Source organism: Alexandromys fortis, unplaced genomic scaffold (genome assembly GCF_014885135.2).
Source record: "Alexandromys fortis isolate MF-2015 unplaced genomic scaffold, M_Fortis_MF-2015_v1.1 scaffold_160, whole genome shotgun sequence".
In the NCBI taxonomy this organism is placed as follows: domain Eukaryota; kingdom Metazoa; phylum Chordata; class Mammalia; order Rodentia; family Cricetidae; genus Alexandromys; species Alexandromys fortis.
Genome location: NW_026068035.1, coordinates 2,872,084 through 2,895,510, shown reverse-complemented (window position 1 = coordinate 2,895,510; position 23,427 = coordinate 2,872,084). Strand labels below are relative to the sequence as shown.

Below are 23,427 nucleotides of genomic sequence, written 5' to 3'. Positions count from 1 at the left end.
GAAAGGGAGGGAGGGAGGGAGAGAGAGAGGGAGGGAGGGAGGGAGGAGAGAGAGAGAGAAAGAGAGAGAGGAGAGAGGGGAAAAGTGAGAATGTGAATAAAGTCCTGGAATAAACTGCAGTGAGAAGAGCTCTGGTGGTCGCGTTTTCCTTGCTGGACGAGGTGGGACGCGACAAGTGGTGGCCTCGTATGGGGAACCTCCAAACATCTCTCCGTACAGCCCAGTACTTGCTGCAGGGGGTGCACCGGTAAGATTGAGGAACCGCAATAAATGCGGGTTTTATGCTCTCACCTATAGAAAAGGTAGAGCGGGAAAGCAGAGCCACGACCAAAGTGGACGGTTTAAAATGAAAATAAAAGGAAGAAGAGGATTTTAGAATGGGCGCTTCAACATCACACCTGATTTTTCTGGCTCTTAACGAGCTGTTACGGAGCGCATTGGAGAGGTTTTTGGCTAAATGTGACACAATTGCTTCTTGGTTTGCCGTCTCTGGCAATCTTAATGTGTCATCCTGGGACAAGCCTGGTAAAGATCTGGATTTTGCCACTGAACAAGGTAGCTAAGGAAGGGAGTTATATTCATGTGGTTTGAATTACTGAGGCCTCCAGAGTTTGCAGTGGAGTGTGAGCAGCTGCGGCTCCAAAGCCAAGGAGCTCCAGTCGGCTCCAAGGCCAAGCAGCACAGTCTGAGCACCGCTGGAAAAAGGCTTTAAGAATGCAATGTCCCTGCTCAGCAGGAAGTAGCCAGAGAGATTGACAACGCCCAAATTCCCTAAAACATAATTTAAGCGGGGCCCTTTCAGAGCAGAAGCAGGATCAGCTGGGTTGCTAGGGAAGCCAAAGAGGTGCGCGAGGGAGAAGGTGTCTTCCATGCACTCAGCTGACAGGAATAAATGAGCCACGGGGGTATGGCAGCTGGGGTATGTTATTTAGGGGACTGCTGAAGGAACAGTGGTTTCTGACTGCTCCTGGGGTCATGGCAAAGCCACTCCTAAAAGTCAAACCCCCAGGAATGACAGGAGCAGGCAGAGGAAAGCCAGGGAGGGGAAAGCAAGATTGCCTGTCCTTCCTTTCCTCTCTGTGCTGGCCCCTCTGCTACCAGTTCTGACTGCCCTTGCTGCTGCCGCAAGCACAGCCGCGGCTCTGGCAATTGGCTCAGCTTGGCTGTGTGTGATACGAAAAGTTTAAAGAATTGTCTAGATATCTTTTAGGTAATTGGTCTGGTGAATTCGAACAACAACTGGAAAAGCTGTGAGTGACGATTGTGACTGCAAATTCCACAGGCATGGATACCAGCCTGGCAGAAGAACTATCTTCCTGGATCACTCCATGGATCATCCGAAGGAGTGGGCGGGAGTAGGAGCCCTAACAAGGTTTAATGGTGCTTGCCTCCCTGGTACGCCTATGGTGCATTTGTCACATAAGGGTTTCACAGCATTATGATCATTCAGGCCTTCACGGCCATTGAAGCAGGACAGTCTCCCCAAGTTTGGCTAGAGATGTAAGTGAGCATACATCAACCTCAAGAAGAGCAAGTCTGATTGCATGTGGGTTGGTGTCTAACTCTCACCTATGTAAAAAGGCACCGGACAGGTCTAGTGTTCTCTGAGTGGATGACACCTGGACAAACACTAGTACATGTTCCATTTTTAACAGATATCAGACCTATACTCTTGCCTGATGCTTTACAAAACAAAAGGGGGAACTGTAGCGAGCTGCGTGGTGTCACACCTGATAGAAATGTATAATCAACTCCTGAGATGGCTAAGGCCTGACCTATGCTATTATCACGCAATGATTATCAGCTGCCTGCATATGCATGAACCTATGGGCAGTGCCCACCTAGCAGTTCGGGGTTGGCAGCCTATGCCTACTTAAGGGCTGGGAAAGGTTTGCCCCGGAAGAGAGAGAGAAAGACGAGGAGAATGAGATAGATTGCTGTGAATAAAGTCCTGAAAACTGCTGCAAGAAGAGCTCCGGGTGTTGCGTTTTCCTTGCTGGTGGTCGAGGGTGGACGCGACACTGGAACTCGTTCTGTAGACCAGGTTGGGCTCGAACCCACAGAGATCCTCCTGCCTCTGCTTCTCAAGTGCTGGAATTAAAGGAGTTCACCATCACCACCCAGAGAGAGCAGGGATCTTGAAGATGAGGGAGAGGTATTGGAGCAGCAATGTGCAAATACTGGAGATGCATCTTCAAAGCACATGCAATAAACTGATACAAAGCAAATCTAAACTGACAAAACCATACTACTCTGAAAACTGTTCTTGCCATGTTTATAGAAAAGAGAGGGTCGTGACACATAGGATGGACAAGACACGGACTGCCAGGGAAGCATCAGAATGGAGTTTTATTCTCATTTCAATTATCATTATTTATTAGCAACTCTAAGCCTGATAATTTGTTTCCAAAAAGGACTTTTAAAACATGCTTTGCCTTATTTGTCAAGAGGACAAAGTAATTCTTCTGCTGTTGCTATTTGAGATAGGGCCTGACTATATAGATCAGGCTGGCCTAAAACTCCCTTGAGACCTTACTGCCTCTGCAACCGTAACTGCAGGTTCACATTATCCATAGAAATAAATGTGCAGAAATTGATCTGCAAACGTAACCAGAACTGCACTGGCTGTTTGAAAGAGGAGCCAAGGAAATAGAAAAGGTTTTAATACCCATGACCAAATACACAGCAGAAGGCTGAAGTGATAGCTCAGTGGTTAAGAGCACTTGCTGCTCTTGCAGAGGACCCGGGTTCAGTTCCCAGCACTCACATGGTAGCTCACAACTGTCCATAACTCCAGTTCCAGGAAATCTGACACCCTCTGCTGGCTTTTATAGGCACCAAGACACACATGGTACTTGCATACATACGTGCAGACAAAGTATTCATACATGTAAAATAACACACACACATCCAAAATGGATTATCATATTGCTGGTACAGGAGGGGAAAAAAAAAACAGTGAAAAACTAAAGAATCATAAGAAAGGAAAGGGGCTCCTAACCCTTGCAGACTGGCAATCAAGAGGGTCTCCCAAACCAGATTATGAACCATGTCATCAGTAAAAACGTCTTGGTTTCCTTATGACCTGTCTATAAATAAGAGTATTCCTTAGCCCTCTGTGACCTATGCTTTTATCTTAGGAGTCTATAGATGATCAATACACCTCAGAAGCCACCTTGTGATCTCACTCTTGTTTGGGATTTTAGACGGGTTAGGGTGATGTTTTTAAGACACTGTCTCATGTGGCCCAAACTGGCCTCCAGTTCACTATGTTCAGTTTCATGAGAGGCAAGCAAACACTCTAACCAACTAAGCCACACCCCCAACCCACGATCTCATTTCCTCAATAAAGATGCCTTAGATAAGCTTACCAAAACTTACTCTTCACTAAATCTTTTAGATTCTTACAGTACTATAATTTCAAAAGCCACAAAATCATGTGAATAGCTTTTAGTGAGAAACTTCAAAGTTTTGAGAAGCCATGCACACTTCTGGATATGTAATACTGCCTTCCTGATTTCTTATTTAATATTACACACGTGTACACATGTCTGTGCACATGTACAGGTCAGAAGGACCCTTTTTAGGAACTGGTTTTCCTCCCATCTCCTCAGCTTACACAGCAAGAACTTAACCTAAAGAACCCTCTCACTGGCCCAAAACTATTTTACTTTTTCTTTTTGACAGTGCCTCACTATATAGGCCAGGTTGGCCTGAAACTCAAGAGACCAGTCTGCCTCTACCTCGTACATCCTGGGACTAAAGGCATGTGCCTGGAGCTCTTCTTAGACCTGTCCTATGTTCTAAATGCCGAGCTTAAATCTGTATTCAAACCTCAAGTCTGACGCTACTTCCTGCTAACTTGGCCTGAAATTCTTTTCTGCAGCAGTCAAGCATCCGACTCGGCAACAGAGGTCTCTACAAGGAACTTCTGAGGCTACCGGCAACAGTGCAGGGTTACAGCTCCCCTGCCCTTATTGCCACCAAGGGTGATGACGTGGAAGACCTCTGTGAAGTGTAAGTACACCGAAAGAAATGGCACCTATTTTCTCCCACTTTAAACATCCTCTCTACCAATCAAACTGTCAGCTCATCTTAGGGGCTCCATATTACCTTCTACAAATTACATTGTAGGCGATGGGGAGGGCACGAAGGAGCTTGAAGCAAGTATTTTCCCTGAAATGGTCCATTTTTTTCTTTTCTGCATAAGATTCTATCAACAAACTTTCTAAATAAACTAGAAAATGAATATTTATTCAAACTACAATCAAAATTCAAAACACCAGCTAATATACATAAGAGTTTTTAGGGTATTTTTTTCATTAAGGTTCTCTATGATCACGTGGCAAGAGTCGCATTCTTACCAATCTGAATGCTGGAAGAGCAGTGTGATGGGCTCTGGAAGCTCACTCTGAGCAATACCAAGTCTAGTAATGCAGCCTTTGAACTGGCACGCAATTTGTTCCCTCTCCAAAGCAATTTTCCTATTGTATTGAAAATTTTACCTCAGTATTTAAAAACAATAAGATGATGAATAATGGATTTTTTTCCCAGAGGCAGGATAAGCAGAGAATCCTAAGTGTCTTTGTTGCCTGGTGTCATACACACTTAATTGGTTTGTCACTCAAGAGAAATCAACGTTTCCAGCAATTAAGTATAATTCTGGAAACATTTTTAAAATGAGTAAAAACAATGCGAACAAAGAAAACAAGAGATGACACAGACCCAAGTGTTCTGCCTCATTCAAGGAGCTGTTGCCGCAGGCGGCGACCGACTGCTCAAGTACTGGAGGGCACGCAATTTCCAGGGACCCAAGAGAGGGAAGGCCAGGGCGGTGGCTACCTCACACTCGCCTGCTACCTTAAGTGTCGAAGCTCTGCTGTTTCAAACTATTCTTGAGAATTTATATTAAAGAAATTTAAAGTAAACCTAATGCTCAAAACTTTAGAAAAAATAACCTCCTCTGCCTGCACGCTAACAAAGTAGAAAAACAACAAAACAAGTAAGTGCTATATAAGTAAATTGCATACATCCTGTTAAATGGAGCTGAGGAGTTCAATTGTGCCACTAACGAGTCATTAGTAAGAAGCAGCTGAGAAACTAAGCCTCTCCAGCCTCTATGAGCAGAAAAAAAGGGTTCGAAGGCTGGAATGCTCTGCCCCTTGGCCATGAAAAATGGCTTACGGAAGGTAGAGGCACAATTACTACAAAGAATTCACCAAGTGAGAGAATTTAAAGAAACAATGACAAAAAGCAAGAGAGTTTATCAAGCCATGGGGTGGTTGAAATTCTTTTATTGCTGTTGGAGGGAAATTGCTTGGTGTCCTAACTATGGGTCATCTGAGATCTGTCTAGATGGGGGTGAACTGGCAGGCATCTCATTATCTTGCTGAGTAGTAAATTTTATGCCTTAAGTTGTTTTTGAGTCTGGTCACTTCTGTCTTGTGGTCATTTCTGTAAGGTACCTCGGTCATGGGTGTTGAGCTCCAAATGTCTTTGTAAGGTACTATGGGTCACTAGAGATCAGGCATGATTATTAAAGTGTGGGCATTCTGCTTTTATTTTGAGCCTCTCCAAATGTGTGACAGAAGCTTAATGTCTCAGCGTCAGGACAGGACCTAACCCAAGGTACTCCTGTGTGAGTCACCCTCAAAAAGGCCGAATGCGATCATGGAGGAGGCTGGCTCTCTCATGGTCTGGTGCCACCCAGAAAAAGCAAGAAGACATGCTGGCATTAAAGCACCTTGACACTGAACCATGGAGCCTAGAGAGCAACGTCTGGCCTTTACCAACAGACTAAAACTAGACTAATGGTAGGCAGTACTGACCAGCACCATCGTCAAAGGAACAAGGGAAACAGTACCAGGAAGAAACGCCATGGTCCTGGCTGAAATTACACGCACAAGAAAGGCCAGCCAGTCCCTTGAGCTGGGAAGTAACCACAACATTGAACTAGTAGGGTTGGGTTTTTTGTCTTTTAAACTTTTTATTATTTTCTTATGTGTATGGGTGTTTTACCTGCCATGTATGTATGTGTACCATGTGTATGCTTAATGCTCATGAGGCCAAATGAGAGCATTGGGATCCTTGGGGCTGTATTAGCAGATGGTTGTGAGCTGCCATAGGTGCTGAAATCAAGCCCAGGTCCTCCAGGAGAGCCCCCAGTGTTCTTAACTACTGAGCCATCTCTCCAGCCCCAATGTATTAGTGATTTCTAAAAAGTCCTACAGAATTCTTAGAATAAGAAATTATACCAATATTATACATAGAAACTTTTGAACTATAATTAATGACATAATATCCACTATTAAACACAAAAATAAATACAAATACAGAAATGTTAAGGGCCATGACCTGTTAGCTCAGGACATAAATTCTAGTTGCTTATAATTATTATGGACTCAATTCTATCTTCATACTAATACTTCAGATGTGAAAAAACTAACTGAAGCATGCCTACTCTGAAAAGTGTAAAGAATTTCTTGTTTTCAAGTTGAACTATGGATCCCTTTCCAAAGAAATTCTCTGTTAACTTCTACAAAAAAAAATTCTGAAATCCCCCCCCCCCCAAAAAAAAGCATGGGCCGAAGAACAAGCAGAAAAGCACCATCTTAAGACCCACCGTGAGGCTGAGTGCTCCTGACGAAGTCTTGGGCTCATCCTCAACACCACAAATGAGCCAGATCCCTTTAGCTGTAATTATCACAGCAAAAAAATTTCAGCTTTATAATTAGTAAAATATTAAATCATCATAATCATGAAACTTTTAGAAATCAAAAGAAATTATGTATAGATCAACATAAGAAAGCTAGCATTATAAAAATCTGTGTTACATACACCAAGAAACACTAATATTTTGCAGATAACCAGACAACACCCATCTGTTCTCAGCATGAGTCTCTTATTAAAGAATGAAATTTAGCTATTATAATATGGCAAGTGCCTCTAAGCAGGGCCAATAACTCCAACACTGGGAAACTTGAAGAAAAAGTACTAACGAACATGGGCAAACAACACCCTGATGCTCACTGTCATTCAGTCATCTTCTAGCTATAAAGCTAATCTGAGTAAATCAGTCATCACTTAAAACAGAGAAACAAAACACAAAACCAACAGATGCTCTACTTTTATTCAAGAGAAATCAAAACCTCACACGAACAAAAAATAAAACAAAAATCCTATAGATCCGAATGATTCAGGAGGAAGGGTAAGAAGACGAAGGCTGAGGTGGCTGGGTACGGTTAAGGGTACAGGGCACAAAGCAGTTTGTTCGCCTGTGTGTTTGCTGGGGATGATGATAATGCTCCAGCACTTCCAGTAATGGCTGCACAGATCTATGACTGAGCTAAAAAGCAAAAAACTGCTCACTTAAAATTAGTGATGTGTATGGGATGACAAATATACAAATATCAAAATACTGTTAACAAGAAATACATAATAAAAGTGATTTTCTCTTTCTTCTTTCTCTTCCTTTCTTCTTCCTTCCTTCTTTCTTTCTTCTTTCCTTTCTTTCTTTCTTTCTTTCTTTACTGGTTTTTAGAGACAAGGTTGCTCTATGTAAGAGCCATGGCTAACCTGAAACTGGTTTTGTAGACCAGGCTGCCTCTGGAGTGCTGGGATAAAAGGCATGCACCACCACCACCCGCCCAGCAAAAAGTACTTTGTAAATGAAAGAGTAGAGCTGAAGGAATGCACTGGTGACAAGGGGTTTGGCAGCAAATCAGTCCTTGGGTTTAATTTATTTAAAATCTCTCTCAATCTCTCTCCTCTCTGTCTGTCTGTCTCTCTCTCAATATCTCTCAGTATCTCTCTCTCTCTCTCACACACACACACAGGTACACGCAGGCACACACAGTGGAGGAGGGTGAGAAGAGGGAAGAGGAGAAAATAGGGTGTGTGACGAACTCAGACCACTTTCCAGATATAAAGACCTTAAGGCTGTGGGGCATTCAGGCTTCAGTAACCAGACACTCCTCTCCCAAGCCAACAAGACTAGTGGGAATTTCAAATGGGAGCAAACAGAACACCCTTGCCCACTCAGGAGCTATGTAGGGAACCTGGCCATTCAAGGCAGTGTCTCGCCATTCCTCAGATACCACTAAGATGATACCACAGGAAGTCTGGTAAACTGGAGGATTAAGCACGGTTCAAGTCTTATCACATATCCAGTGTCCAGGATGCAATGAAAAGAAAAAAAGAAGGGAAAGAAGAAAAAAATCTCAATTTGAATGAGAAAAAGAAAATCCAGAGATGTTAGCATCAAAATTACAGATCACAAAATTTTCTGACATGAATTTTAAAAATCTATCACTAAAAAATGCTTAACTGGTGTGGTAGTTTGAATGTAATTGGCCCCATAATCTCATAGAGAGTGGCAGGAGATGTGGCCTTGTTGGAGGATGTGTGTTGCTGTAGGGGCAGGATCTGAGATTTCCTATGCTCAAGAAACCAACCACTGTCACAGACAATTTCCTATTTCCTTTTGATAAAAATGCAGCCAGAACCTTTTCTGCCTGCATGCCACCATGCTCCCTGCCATGATGATAATGAACTAACCCTCTGAAACTATATGCAACAATCTCAATTTAATGTTCTGTTTTATAAGAGTTACTGTGGGGCTGGAGAGATGGCTCAGTGGTTAAGAGCACTAGCTGCTCTTCCAGAAGATCTGGGTTCAATTCCCAGAACCCACATGACAGCTCACAACTGTCTCTAACTCCAGTTCCAAATATCCAGCATCTTCACACAGACATATATGCAGGCAAAACAACAGTGCACATAAAATAAAAATAAATTATTTAAAAAAAGAGTTACTGTGGTCATGGTGTCTCTTCCCAGAAATAGAAACACGAACTAAGAAAATGGGAAGCTATGCAGATGGCACAGTTGGTAAACTGCCTGCCATAAAAGCATGAGGATTTAAGATTGGATCCCTACTATCCACATAAAAGCCAGAAGCAGCACGTCTCTAACCCTAAAGATGAGGACCTGAAGACAGGCAGAACATTTGAGCTCATTGTTCAGCCAACCTAGCCAAATGGTGAGTCCAGATGCAATGAGAGATACTGCCTCAGGAAATAAGGTAGAGCCAGGTGGACCTCTATGCGTTCAAGGCCAGCTTGGTCGACACAAAAAGTTCTAGGAAAGCCAGAACTACACAACAGAGACTCTATCTCAAAAAAAAAAAAAAGGGAAGGAAGGAAGGAAGGAAGGAAGGAAGGAAGGAAGGAAGGAAAAACTCAAGATGCAGAACAAATCAAAAAGATACCCAAATAGATTTCTGGCCTACACACACACATACACATAAATACATATACATGAACATATGGATACACCCTCAAGAACATATACATTACATATACACACAAGCTTCAGTGGGCAACTTTGAATATATGAATAATAAATGCAAAAATAATCTCCACAGAGAGCTAACATAAAGAAAAACCAAGTGGAATTTAAAGATGAAAAGGCGAGCAGAATAGAGGGAGGACTGGCTAACGAGACAGAAGAGGAACTGGCCAATAGAACAGGAAATGGACTTCAAGCAAATGAGACACTTGGGGCCTGAAAACAACACAAGAAAAACTTCTCAAGTATTACCAATGCCACAGATAAATGCCAGAGAAAGAGGCTCAAAACTATTCCCACAAGGACAAAAAAATAAAAGGATGAACCAAAAGAAATCCATGAAAAACTCATACTATCAAACTACTGATCTTTTTTTAAGTGGTGAGAGAAATCCCATCTAGAGAGAGAAAGCAACTCAGCTGACAACGGATTGCTCATCAGAACCACGAGCTCTCTGTGGCATAACTTTTTCAGATGCTGAAAGAATTGTCGTTCTCATTTGCAATATAGTTCTTTTCCTTTTCCTCCAGGAATGCCTCCTGGTGGATGTCTGAAAACACACATTACCAAACAATACACATGGCTATGATTTTTCCTATACATATACACCTATAATACAATTTAATAACAATATATGTCTAAAGAGATTCACACATTTATTTCTTTTGTGCTTGGGAACACTACTGGGTAACTGGGAATTATTTAAACACTGAAGCTGCAGAACAGTCAACACCATGACAGTCAACACAACTACAGTAGAGGCAATGTTCAAGTGGCTAGTCGTCAGGTAATAGAGACAGAGCACAGAAGGGATGGCTCACATCTCAGACAGGATGGACTAAGAGACTTCATGCACTATCCAGAGCAGCACATCTAAACTGCTTATTTCTGGAAATTTGCATTTAATATTTTCAAAGCATGCTGTGTATAATACATCCATCTGAAAGCACACGAAGTAAAAGTGTAAAGAGGGAGTTATTATACTGGTGAAATTGGCCTTTAGAAATGTTGGAAAAACAGAGACCTCCTCAGATAAAGGAAAACTAAAAGAACTTATTTTCAACACACCTACTCCCAAAGAATCACTATAGAATTGTTTAAATGGAGCAGAAATAAGAAATTCTAGAATATCAGAAAATGGGCAGTCAACAGAAAGGGCAAAAATATGACTCAATGCAAGAAACTTTGTCTTCTTGAGGTTTCTAAACTGAGAGATGAAACAAAAGCTACAACAGTGTCAGATATGGGCTTCCAGTATATGCAAGGGGAACATCTGTATACTTTCAAAATGCAAGACTTACATAGAACATTACAAGTACATTGCCAAGGAATTGGCTAAAGGGACATAAAGAGGTAAATATTACACTTAAATATAGTAAACTGTGGTGCACTGTATATACTGCACGTATATATACACATGTATATACTGCAATGTCTAGAGCTACTCTAAGTATCTGCAAAACAGGGAGAGGCACTGAAAAACACTATACATGAGTCAAAACAGTTCTATGAGTGCAAAAGGCTAGTCTGGGCTAGCCTGGTCTACAAAGTGAACCTGCCTCAAAAAAAGTTTGTTCAAATAACCCAAAAGACAGCCAGAAAAGGATGAAAATAAGAAATGGAAAGTAAAATGCTGCACTTAGTTCTAATGTATGGAAAATCAGCTTGAAGATTAATGGCTTCAGATAGCTATTTCAAAAAGTACTGAGCCAGGCATGATAGTGTAGGCCTGTAATCCCAACACTCGGGATGTGGAGACAGGAGGATAAGGAGTTCTAGGCCACTGCTCTACAGTGTCAGACCCTGACTCAAAAAAAAAAAAAAAAAAAAAAAAAAAAAAAAAAAAGAAAGGAAAGGAAGAAGGAAGGAAGGAAGGAAGGAAAGAGTGGGATGACCTAGACTAACTGAACAAAGAAAGAAAATAATCAGAAACAAAGAGGAGTATTACATAATCATAAAACCAAAAACCCAGCATTAGAGATTGACTCTCGGGAGTCATCAAGCAGTATGTAGGTATCAAAGAGTAGAGCTTCAGAATATGGAGAACAAAAAGACTCAAAATATGACAAGAATGAACTTAAAAGGCTGCATATCTCCAAATTTCCTAAAATTGACTCACTTATAAAACTACTGATGCAGTTCTCTTCTGGGTACCATCAAAGAGAATGGGAGAAATGGAGGCTTGGTGCATCCACTTCTTCGACGCTAAGCACTCTGAAAAGGAGCATCTAACAACCAGCGTTCCCATAAGAGTAAAATATATGAACCACCGATTTAAAGATGAGGAAACTGGGGCTTAGAGAAAAGAAACGACCCCAGGTCATAGTAGTTAAGTACATGGACCAAGATCCAAACCAGTTCTCTAACATCATTCGAACACTTGCCCTGGCCCTGTTAGTCTCTCGGCTTCCAATAGTCCTTAGTGTCCAGCCTGATGACCCTTGCAGTATACTCAATAATTTCCATAAAAACAAATCCGGCAGGGCGTTGTGGCACGTGCCTTTAATCCCAGCACTAGGGGAGGCAAAGGCAGATGGAGCTAGCTCTATGATTTAGAGAACAGTCTGCTCTGCAGAGCCGGTTCTAGGCCAGCCAAGGATATACAGTGAGACCTTGTTTTTAAACAGAAAAATAAATAATGTTCAACCCAAAAAGTATTTAAAAGCTCTGATTCGGAAGGGATTAGCTATTCAGTGATATCTACATTTTCTTCTTCGTACTAAGGACTGTTTCTTCAATACAGAGGTATTGGTAACTACAAGGTAATTAACTCTCCACTTTAAAGTTTCTTTTATAAACCATAGTATTACTTTCTTTGTGTAAGACATTATATATGAGTATGAGACTTCCGCTTGAAGCAAGGTCTGCCCATTTTAACTGCATTGATAAACTATGGCCCCTGTCTAAATAATCCATGTCTACCCTCCAAAACAGCTGTCAACACAAAGTACTGTGCCGTACACTCGTGGCTCAGGACAAAGTGGGCCTAATAAGCGCTTCGCGTCGGGAAAAATCAGTGACACTCAGTAGGCGTGCTTTTCACACTCAACATGAGTTGCACCTGTCACCTCGGCCAGCTCGCCCACACGGTATAAGTTCTGGGACTCCCGAAGCACGGGAGAGGCGGAGCGGCGTCCCTGAGCGCGGCTCAACCCGCCGCCCTCGGCTCTGGAGTCCGCGGCCTGGCGGACACCCGGCTCGGCGACCCCTCACGGACCACGGGCGACGGGGACGACCCGCGGCGCCGGGAAGGATCGGGCCCGCGGTTACCTGCCGCGCCGGTCGGCACCCGGCCCGGGCCCGGTGGCGCTGTAGTAGGCCGCGCGTCTGTGGCTGGCTGAGGCGGCCGCCGCGCTGCGCACCGGGTACAGAGGGATCTGGTCCGCCATGCTCCGGCCAGCCCCGCCAGCTAGACTCAACTCCGCGTCTCCTCCCAGCCGGGTCCCCTCACTTCCAGCCAGGGCCGCAGCACCCCAGCGCGGCGCCCCACCCCCGAGTGTCGCGTGCTGATGGCGTCACAGAGCGGCGGAAGACTGCTCTGGGGCGTAGCTGTCACAGGTCCCACCCCTGCCGGCAGTGTCTGATGACGGCGATTTGAAAAGAGAGTTGCCATGACATTCTTAAGTTCCGCCCCTATCCTATGTTACCCAACTGTTACAGTATTGCCTGAGGTTCTTTCTCTTCTGTCTCTCTCTCTCTCTCTCTCTCTCTCTCTCTCTCTCTCTCTCTCTCTCTCTCTCTCTCTCTCTCTCTCTGTCTCTCGTTCCTTTCTGTCTCTGTCTCTTCTTGCTATTCTCCTTTTCATGGCCTTGATTGTCTTTCTTTGTGTGTGTCTCTCTCTGCTTCTCTGTGTCTGCATCTCTCTGCGTGTGTCACCTTCTGTCTCTCCTCCCTCTCTCTCTTTCCTGTGTGTCTACTCTGTTTCCTCTTTTTCTGTGTTTCTTTCCACTCTTTTTCTGTCTTTCTGTGTCTCTGTCTTCATCCTCTCTGACTCTCTTTCCTCTCTGTCTGTCTCTGTCTCTCTCTCTCTCTTTCTCTCTCTCTCTCGCCTCTCTCTCTGTGTCTCTGTCTCTCTCTGTCTCTCTCTCTGTCTCTCTCTCTCTCTGTCTCTCTGTCTCTCTCTCTCTCTGTCTCTCTCTCTCTCTCTCACACACACACACACACACACACACACACACACACACACACACACACACACCGGCCCTGCAACCGACCCCCTTTGTTGGAGCGCTCTAGCCCAGTGGTTCTATTGTCTCCAGTTTCTTGGAAGCCTGGCTGCAGAAGTGAAGGCGAATGCAGCCTGCAAGTCAGGTTCTGGCAGGATTCACATGCTTGGAAACCCTACCTGTGCCATTCCAGATCTGAACTCATTTAGTCATCAAAGGTCCAGCCTTCATTTGCAAAGGTGGATGGTGAAAGCCACTACACTTGTCAGCCTAGACCAGCCCAGGATCCTCATCAATACCTGTGGGGCTGTCTGTGCTCCACCAGGGCTAATTCCTCTCTGTGTTCCACTGTCGACCAAACTCCTCCTTTATGCTGCTAGTTATCTTTCATTCCACCTGAAGAAGAAGCTGGGCCTGCTCTGAGTCACTCTGTAGTATAGAATAGCCACTTTCAGGTTCTGCCTATCCTTGAGCAGCTCTATTTGACAAACCAAGAGCCTTGAACTTAGCTATTCTGAATTTTGTTTATACAGGTAAGGGCCCGCCATCTGCCAGCACGCCAGGAGGCACAAACTGATCATTTATTTTATGCCAATAAATAATAACACCTATGAAAATATCAAACCAGAAGAAGCAGGCATGTGCATTTATCAATCAAACCTTGCACCTGGGACTATAAAAAGAACACACAAGACCAAAATGTGGCAAGCTTAGTTTAAGGAACCTCTAGGGAATAGCCATAGCAAAGGACTTCTACCTCTGTCCCCAAAGACTCCAAGACAGTTTCTCCTGATTATGACACCATAGTCATTTCATAGTGCCACTAGAAATGTCTGTGCCTCATGTGATCCACTACAGATGTTCTGCCTCCCACTTGAGACAGTTTTTCTGAGCTCCACAGCTTTTACCCCCTCCTTTGCCATTGAGAGAGAGAGAAGGTTTTGAATGGGTGCGGTGTGTATGCTCTGAGAGTTAATGTTAGTGAATTAAAAGGGTGTGGTTTCCATTTTGATTGTCAAGTTGAGACTTAAAACCATCCAGAAGTGTGACCCTAGTGAAGAGTCTTTGTAATGGAAGATATGGACTTGAACCAGTCATCTTCTGGATCCAGATCAGTATCTAACATAACTGTCGGAGAGGCTTCATTCAGCAACTCATGGGAGCAGATGCAGAGACCCACAGCTAACATTAGGTGCAGCTCGGGAAATCCTGCAGAAGAGATTGAGAGAGGATTATAAGAGCCAGAGTGGTCAAGACATCACAAGAACCCGGCCCACAGAACCAACTAACCAGGACTCACAGAAACTGAACTGACAATCAGGGAACCTGTAGGGTCTGAGCTAGGTTTTCTGCATATATGTTATGGTTATGTAGCTTGGGGTTCCTGTGGGAGCAGGGGCTACCTCTGACTTTTTTTTTTTTTTTGCCTCCTTTGGGAACCTTTTTCCTTCTGAGTTACCTCATCTGGCCTTGATATGAGAGGATGTGCCTGCCTAGTTTTACTATAACTTGATATGTCATGTTTGGTTGATGTGGCTGGTAGGCCTGCCCTTTTCTAAAGAAAAAGGAGGAATGGATCTGGGGGAGAGAGGATGTTGGAGGTGGGACTGGGAGGAGAGGATGGAGGGGAAACTGAGGTCAGTATGTAATATATGAGAGAAAAAATTATATATAATATATGTATATATATGCACAGGAGTTAATAGAAAGAAGAAGTCAAACTGACCCAAACCAAATAAAATGAAGACAGAAAGCTAAATAAAAATAAATAAAACAAAACATCTGGAACATAACCCTCTGGATATGACTGATTTTCGAGAGAGGTTTAACTGAGGTGGGAACACCCACCCAGAATGGGTGACACCGTTCCTTGTGCTGGAGTCCCGGACTGAATGAGAAAGAGGACATGAATGGAACACTAGCATTCCTCTCTCCCTCCCTCCCTTCCTCCCTCCCTCCCTCCCTCCCTCCCTCTCTACTTCACACTGCTGCCACCATAGCTAGAGGCACTCTAACCATGAAACAGAACAAACCCTTAAGTTGCTTTTTGTTTCCAGGCATTTTGTCCCAAGATGAAAAGTAACCAATACAAACGGGAATAAAAGAATCCAATTTGCAAAGGACATTCTGCCGAGTAATTGGATTGCATAGTCAAAGGCAAAGAAGCCGGTATGACTCGTGAATCAAGTGTTTGCTGAACTCTGACATTGCAGAGACCTAAGCGTGTCGATCTAGGTTTCTGAGATAGCACAGCTCATACCACTGTTTCATGTGTGCCTCATGCTTCTTTTCTACACTGAAACATGCTGAGATTTTCTCCTTATTTCAAAAGTGTATTTTTTTTTACTAGTGTAATTGAACAGTTAAGTCTCCAGAGAGTTCTGAGTTATGTTTGCTGTTTTGTTCATAATTGTTTTTTAAAAAATATGACTCCACATGGTTTCATATAATGTAAAAGTCAGAATAGTTTTAAGAACAGTAACAAGTTTCTGAGTGTTTGACAACCAAATATTAGTTCAAAATCAAACAGCCTATCTGAACTGTTTTGGGCAGTGCGCGCCTGAGTTGCGTCATGTGACTTCACTGCAGTCTTGTCTCTGAGCATGCACCCACACACTTTGCACTGGGCATTAATGTCACACCAAGCGGTGCCAATGAACTCTGTCTGAAGCAGCTCAGCTCAGAGTCGTGGTGTTTTATTATGCATACAAAGTTTTCTGCTCTTGCGGAAACACAACAGTTTAATTAGAGAAAGCAAAGATGTGTGATGTTTTCTTACCATCATTACATAAATTTCAGATTAGTATGTCTTTGAGTTGACTAGTGTTAAGACGGTTGATTTGGAAATGGCATGTGAGTGGCTTGTGTTTTACTAAAAAAATCATTAACTGAATTTTGACTTGGAATGAAGACAAAATTTTACAATCCTCAAAATAACTCTGAATATACTTCTACCATTTTGTACTTTATATTTATGTAAAGTAGCATTGTTAACACTGATGGTTATAAAATTAAAATATTGATGAACTCTTGAAAATATTGAAGCCACCTTCAATATTCTGCAATATCAAATATTCCAACAGTATTTAATTCTTCATGGGAAAATAAATAGCACATCCATCTTCCTAGCGTGTAAGTTTTCTTCCATCTTTAATAAACTGTTAATTTATATGTACATAGTTTTTCTTAAATTATGACTTGCTATCAGTAATTGTTTCACTTGGATACCTATCTTATATGCCTGTGGTGTAAGGATTCTCTTGCATTTCTCAGCCTTCCTAATGCTGTGACCCTTTAATACAGTTCCTCATGTTGTGGTGACTCCCAACCATAAAATTATTTCACTGTTATTTCATAACTGTAATTTTGCTACTGTTAACTGCTATGACTCAAAATGTAAATATCTGTGTTTTCTGATGGTCTTAGGCAACCCCTGTGAAAAGTCATTTGATCCCCAAAGGGGTCATGACCCATAAGTTGAGAACCACTGCTCTAGAGAAAAGATGATAGAAAGAATATATAGAATAAAGGAAATTTATTGGATCAGATTACATAGTTATGACTAGGTAATCCAGCCATAGGCTATCTGCACACTACAGAGCCTGAGAATCTCATAGCGGCTCAGTCCATGAAGCCCAGTACATTGGCAGTACCAACATGGCACTGAAGACCTAGAAGATTCTTGAAAAGTCACTGGGCTTTAGTCTGCATTGGGATGCAAAGAATCTAGAAGTCTGATAGTTAAGATGGCAACAGCAGCAGAAATAAAGACTCAAGAAATGGAGACAGGCAGACAACCAGCATGCCTTTTCCTTAGACTTTTTTCTATCTGGGCTGAGTCAGAAGGTATCCTCAGGATACCTCAGTTAATCCTTCCTAAAACTGGGCACACAGACATTCCCAAAGGCCTGGCTCATTTGATTCCAGATCCAATCAAATGAACTATCAATATTAACCATCACACCTATGTATCCATAGGTGTCATGAAAAAGAGCCATAGCAGAGTGGTCCTGCTCAGGAGAAACAGGACCTGTAGGTGATCTCTGGGTGTGTGTGTGTGTGTGTGTGTGTGCGCGCGCGTGCACACACACGTGTGTATGTCTGTGTGTGTGTGTGTGCGTGTGTGACCAGATATGTGACAGGGTATAGTACATTGATTCACATGTTTATGGAGGCTGACAAATTTCAGGACATATCAAGTTGCCAGCTGGAAACCCAGAAAGGCCAGTAACATCATCCAAAGGCCCAGAAAGCCATGGAGTTGGTTGCAGGATGTATCTGAAGCCTTGAAAACCTGGAGTTCCACAAACACAGAAGATCAGTACCCAGCTCACATAGAGTGAATTCAACCTTTTCTTGGCCTTTTGGGTTTATCGCTGGCGTTAGTGCACAGATGACGTCTGCCCACATTGGAGAAGGCCGTCTGCTTTACTCAGTCCATTGAGCCAAATATTCGTCTCCTTAAGCAACTTGAGAAAGGGAGAAATGATGTTTACCAGATATCTGTGCACCTTGGTCAGAGTGAAGACTCAAAAGTTCTGAGCAAAACAATCTAAGAGAAGGATTTATTTTGGCTCTCAATGGCAGAATTTCAGTTTATGACAACTGTGAGGTGTTAGGAGGAAGCAACTCACATCTTGGGATACAGGATTCAGAGAGTGGGGGATGGAGACAGAGAGGATGGTTGTATCAGCAGGCTTCCTCCTTCCCCATCTCTATTTCTTCAGGCACCCCTGCCTAGAGAATGCTCTTCTTAATCCAACCAAGTAGACAATGAAAATCACTACCACACTGGTCCTCCCTTGGCTTCATTGTACACATAACTCAGTCCTCAGATTACATGCTGTAAAAATCAAACAAACAAAAAGCCCCACAGAAATGGCAAATTTCATTTGTTCTGAAAAGAGCCAACCATAAAACCACCTTCTGTTCTTAACTCTAGACAGTGCTTTTGGAACGCCCTCCCAAACTGTTATACCCCAGGGCCTGCTGGACCATCTCCCATGCCTCCCAAACTCCTGACTTCTACCAGGCTGTCTCTGTTTTCACTCAGCCTAACTTTCTATTGCCCATTCACACCTGTTGAACTGCTCCAGCACATGGCTTCCTTTACCCCATTTCCTAAAACAGACTTTGTGAAAGCTCTCAATTTTGATTTGCTATTTCTTGCAATGACTGCCTCAGTTTGTGTCAACTAGTCACAAACTAAAGTCATTTGAGAGGGGGGACCTTCAACTAAAAAAGTACCTTCATAAGGCAAGCCTACAGGTCATTTTCTTAATTAGAGATTGGCGGGGGAGGGCCCAGCCCATTATTGTTAGTGCCATCCCTGCACTGGTGGTACTGGATTATATATAAATATATATAAAGCAGGCTGAGAAACCCATAGGGAACAAGACAGTAAGAAACACTCCTCCCTGGCCTTTACATTTCCTGCCTCCAAGAGGTCCCAGCTCTGCTTTAGTTGCTGTCTAGATTTCTTTCAGTGATGGACTATGATGTGGAAATGTAAGCCAAATAAATAGAAGTCAACTTACTTTTGATCATGATGTTTCACCATAGCAATAACCCTAACAAACACAGGTAGCATTTTGAAACTCTCAGTGACAGGCATAGGATTGTCAGAGGCACGGTTTGCTAGTAGCTTGGTTAACTTTAGGTTATCAGTATGTGTCCGTGTCTTCCCACACCTAAGCTCCTAGCTTGCTGAAAAGCCCTGGCCAAGGAACCAAGCTTATTAATGTTGTTGGATGATTAATGCATTCATCTTGGGGTTTTGTTGCTAGTATAAACCAAACAATTGCTTTATTTTTTTTTTTTAAAAAAAGGAGGGGGTTCTTGTGTAAACCTAGGCATCCCCAAGGCTCCCACTCATAAACAGCATGGGCAAGCCATGCTTCTGCCCTCTTGATTCAGTATGAGAATTAAATGTCAACACATTTTAAATTTTCAGCCTTTGGGCATTGAATGGATTGAATGGGTGGTTTGATTGATTTGCTTGACTTATCCCAGCCAAAGTCTGTCTGTCTGTCTGTCTGTCTGTCTGTCTCTCTGCCTCTGTCTGTCTCTGTCTCTCTCTCCTCTCTCCTCTCTCTCTTTCCCACGTGCTGGGATTAAAAGTGTGCACCACTACACCTGACTTCAGGTTTGGACTTTTAAAGCTACAAAGCAAGTAAGAGCCTATCCTCAAAACAATCGTCGACTATTAAAGATACTTTGGCTTTGCTCCCCAATCCAGAAGGTCCAGTGCCAGCAAGATGGCTCATGCTGTAGGGGTTTTTCTGACTCACATGATGAAAGGAAAGAACAGACTCCCTCAAGCTGTCCTGTGATCTGCACATGGACACTATAGCATGTGCATGTACAAACATACACATACACACATGCATATTGTGGTGGGTTTTCTTGGTTGTCAAAACTTGATTATGTCTGGAATTAACTAAAACCCCAAAATGTATGGTATACCTGGGAGGGATTTTGCTTAATCCCTTAACACTTCTAATCTAGGGCTTTAAGGTAGGAAGAGATGCCTTTAAATCAGCACAAGACACCCCTACAGTAGGCTTTCTCAGACTGCCAACCCCCAAATCATGTCACAGAGAATGGTTATTATGCTCGGCGTACCTTACACGTGTCCCACTAGTCCTTGTAACTTACTTCAACCTGATTCTCTGTGTCTACATTTGCCTTGGGTTTTTTTTTTTAACCTTTCTTTCATTCTTTATGTCCTACTTTCCTGCTTTCTCTGTGTCTGTCTGACTGGCTTTTCCCTTTCTTTCTCTCAGGTTCTCTCTGGAGTCAAGTCCTCCGCCTACTTATTCTCTCTGCCCACCAGCCCTACCTATCCCTCTACTGCCTAGCTATTGGCCATTTAGTTCTTTATTAGACCAATTAGATGCCTTAGGCAAGCAAGGTGAAACAAATGTAACACATCTTTACAAAGTTAAACAAATAGAGCATAAACAAATGCAACACATTGTTACATAGTTATACTATTCTGCAATACACAGTTTGAATCTGGGCCACACCTTCTGCTGGAAGCTTATATAAGGACATGGAAGAAGGAAGCTTTTGCTCCTTGCCTGTTTTCTAGCACCTTGCTAGCAAGTCCATTTCTTCATTGGCATTAATGCCTACTTCTTCTGGATTTCAGAGTATACTGAGGACCAGTTGAGACATCCAGACATGTGAACTAAGCAACTCATGTATTTCTGTATTGCATTTTTCATTCATAGCCAGCCATTGTTGGATTAGCTGGGCAACAGCCTGCAAATTTTATATATATACACATATATAATGTATATATTATATATACATATATAATGTATATATTATATTATATACACATAATATACATATACACTGTATATTATGTATAATATAATATATACATTATATATGGGGGATTCATTACAATATTAGATGGGGGAGATTTATCTGTAAGTTCTGTTACTCTAGAAAAGCCTGACTAATACACAACCATACATATATACTTATATACATATACATACATAAATACTGTCTTAGGGTTTTTATTGCTGTGAGGAGATACCATGACCACGGCAATGCTTACAAAGAAAACATTTAATTGGGGCATCTCACTTGCAATTTCAGAGGTTCAGTCCATTATCATCATGATGGAGATGGCGAAATGGAGGCAGACATGATGCTGGAGTAGTAGCTGAGAGTCCTACATCTTGTGGGCTAAAGGAAGTCAACTGAGACACTGGGTGGTATCTCGAGCATAGGAAACCCCTGGCCCACCCCCACAGTGACACACTTCCTCCAACACAGCCGTAACTACTCCAACAAAGCTACACCTGTGAATAGCGCCACTCCCTATGAAATTATGGGGGCTAATTACATTCAAACTATCGCAAGATGTACATAAATGTAAGTTCTAATTTTAAAAAAGCATTCAAACCCCTTTAAATGAAGTGTCTAAATCAAAGTGAGTCTTATCTGTACTACTTTATCAACAGTCTAGGTCTAGGACAGAGCAAATCCTAAAGTCAACTATGTTGTTGAGCAAACAGGTCAGGCTCCCTCTCCCCAAGCCTCTGCTGTGTCGCTTAGCTGCACCTGTGGACAAGCACTCGGACCATTGCCTTATTTACAAAGAGTTCTTCATGCCATATGGGAAATCAACACACAAGCAAGTGGCTGTAGCACTGTAGGTTTGGGGGTGTTGCTGAAGGCCAGCAATGACAGACAATCCTTCTGTGAGAAGGTCCCCAAGACTGGACCCTATTGTTCATTTTACCTGAAAGGAGACCGGGCTAGAACCTTCTGTACTGGATACTTGGTGTTCAGGATTCAGAAAAAAATACACTGGAAACTGCTGATAAAGAGATCAAGACACCTGGCAGTAGGGCCTTCCTGTGTGTATGTGTGACCCACACAAAGACTCATGAAAGGTGATATTTGGGTAAGTCAGATGACTCAGCTGTGGGCATGCCTCTGATCCAGTCAGCCCTGCCCTTTCTTGCCTGATTGGTGTGTGTGTGTGTGTGTGTGTGTGTGTAGGTGAACAAAGTGGCATTTTGTATAGATCAAGCTAGTGGGTGCTCGGCATCAGGATTTCTACTCAGTGGGGCTATTTGGCTACGGCCACTGCTGAGGACACACAATAAAGCAGCCACGGGACCACACTGTGCCTTTAGAGTAATACTTCCCAAGGCATGTGGCTTGGCGGCAGCGTGGTCATGCTGGGACGCTCCCATCACAGACGGAGCAGTGCTTTGCTCTCACTGTACGGAAATGTCCTGTCAGTCAGTTTGAGCTGCTAGAGAAACCCACGGAGTGGGTCATTTCTAAGCAACAACATGAATTTCCCATGGTTCTAGAGGCTAAACAGTCCAAGATCAGGGTGCCAGTGTTTGATAAGCCTGGTGAGTAACTTCTTGTAGCATGGCAGGAGAAGCAAAAAGAGCAAAAGAATGACAATAGCTATCCTGGCTTGAATGTCGAACGTCTTTACAGGATCGTGTTTGGACATTTGGTCCCCAGTTGATGGTACTTTGTGGGGTGTAGGAGAAAATACAGACATGATTCGGCAGCCAGTCTACTCGGCATACTGACTTCTAAATAAGAAGCACGGAGCCCCAGAAGCCAGAACATTAGGTTCTTAAGTAGTGTGAGTAGACAGTAGCTGGCTCCCCGGGCTCCCCAGTGCTGCTTCTACTTAGAGTCCACGGTGGTGTGAGCACTCACTCTCCAATCCGTGGTAATGTGCTGACCAATCACAGCCCATAGGCTTCAGCTCTGTAATGGTTGCTCATACACAGTAAAGCAGAAGCTGATCTACATCTCCGGAGTGGTTCTTCTCTGCGTACTTTACCAAACCTTGGACTTGGACTTTGCTGTCTTGTTTTGTTGGGGGGGGGAGTGTACGGATGAGGAGAGGTCTGGAATGCCCGGGGAACAATGGTAGGGGTAGGCTGTGGGAGTTTTGTGGTGTGTCCTGGCTTGTTGCTCAGCTTTCCTCACCGCTGGCGTGGAGCTTACCCTCCCCAGAGCTGCTGAGTTACCTCCTGACCTGTTCTTTGTCTCCCATAGTCATGCCGTTGCTTGTCCCATTCTCTTCTTTCTAGCGGATTTCAACCCATTTCTTCATACTCATTTAAGGAGTTGATGAATGGATAGACACTAATGTAGCCAACCCAACACCATGTTCAATCAGATATTTAAAAAAAAATCTTAGAGGATTAAAGATTCCTTCCGGCTTATGGTTTTCAGGGTTTCAGTCTGTGGTCAGTGGGTTCCATCACTTTGGATGGTAGCTGGGGGAAAATATATTAGAAAGAACATGTGTCAGAAAAGGCATCTCACCTCACAGCAACTGGACAGGGCTGGGGAGACAGAGACAAAGATGGAGACCCAGTGATTTACTTTCTCTACCCCCATGCCCCGG

General features: G+C 43.1%; 1 protein-coding gene across 2 annotated transcripts in view; it reads right to left on the bottom strand.

Annotated features, from left to right (window-relative positions):
• Positions 1 to 12,856, bottom strand: part of Atp9b (ATPase phospholipid transporting 9B (putative)) — a 199,817-nt gene extending 186,961 nt beyond the window's left edge. For both annotated transcript variants that reach the window (XM_050165010.1, XM_050165009.1), the window contains exon 1: positions 12,619 to 12,856. In XM_050165010.1, coding sequence (XP_050020967.1) covers positions 12,619 to 12,737 — 119 coding nt within the window. In that variant the 5' untranslated portion in view covers positions 12,738 to 12,856. The remainder of the gene's footprint in view (positions 1 to 12,618) is intronic.
• Between the last annotated feature and the right edge of the window lie 10,571 nt (positions 12,857 to 23,427).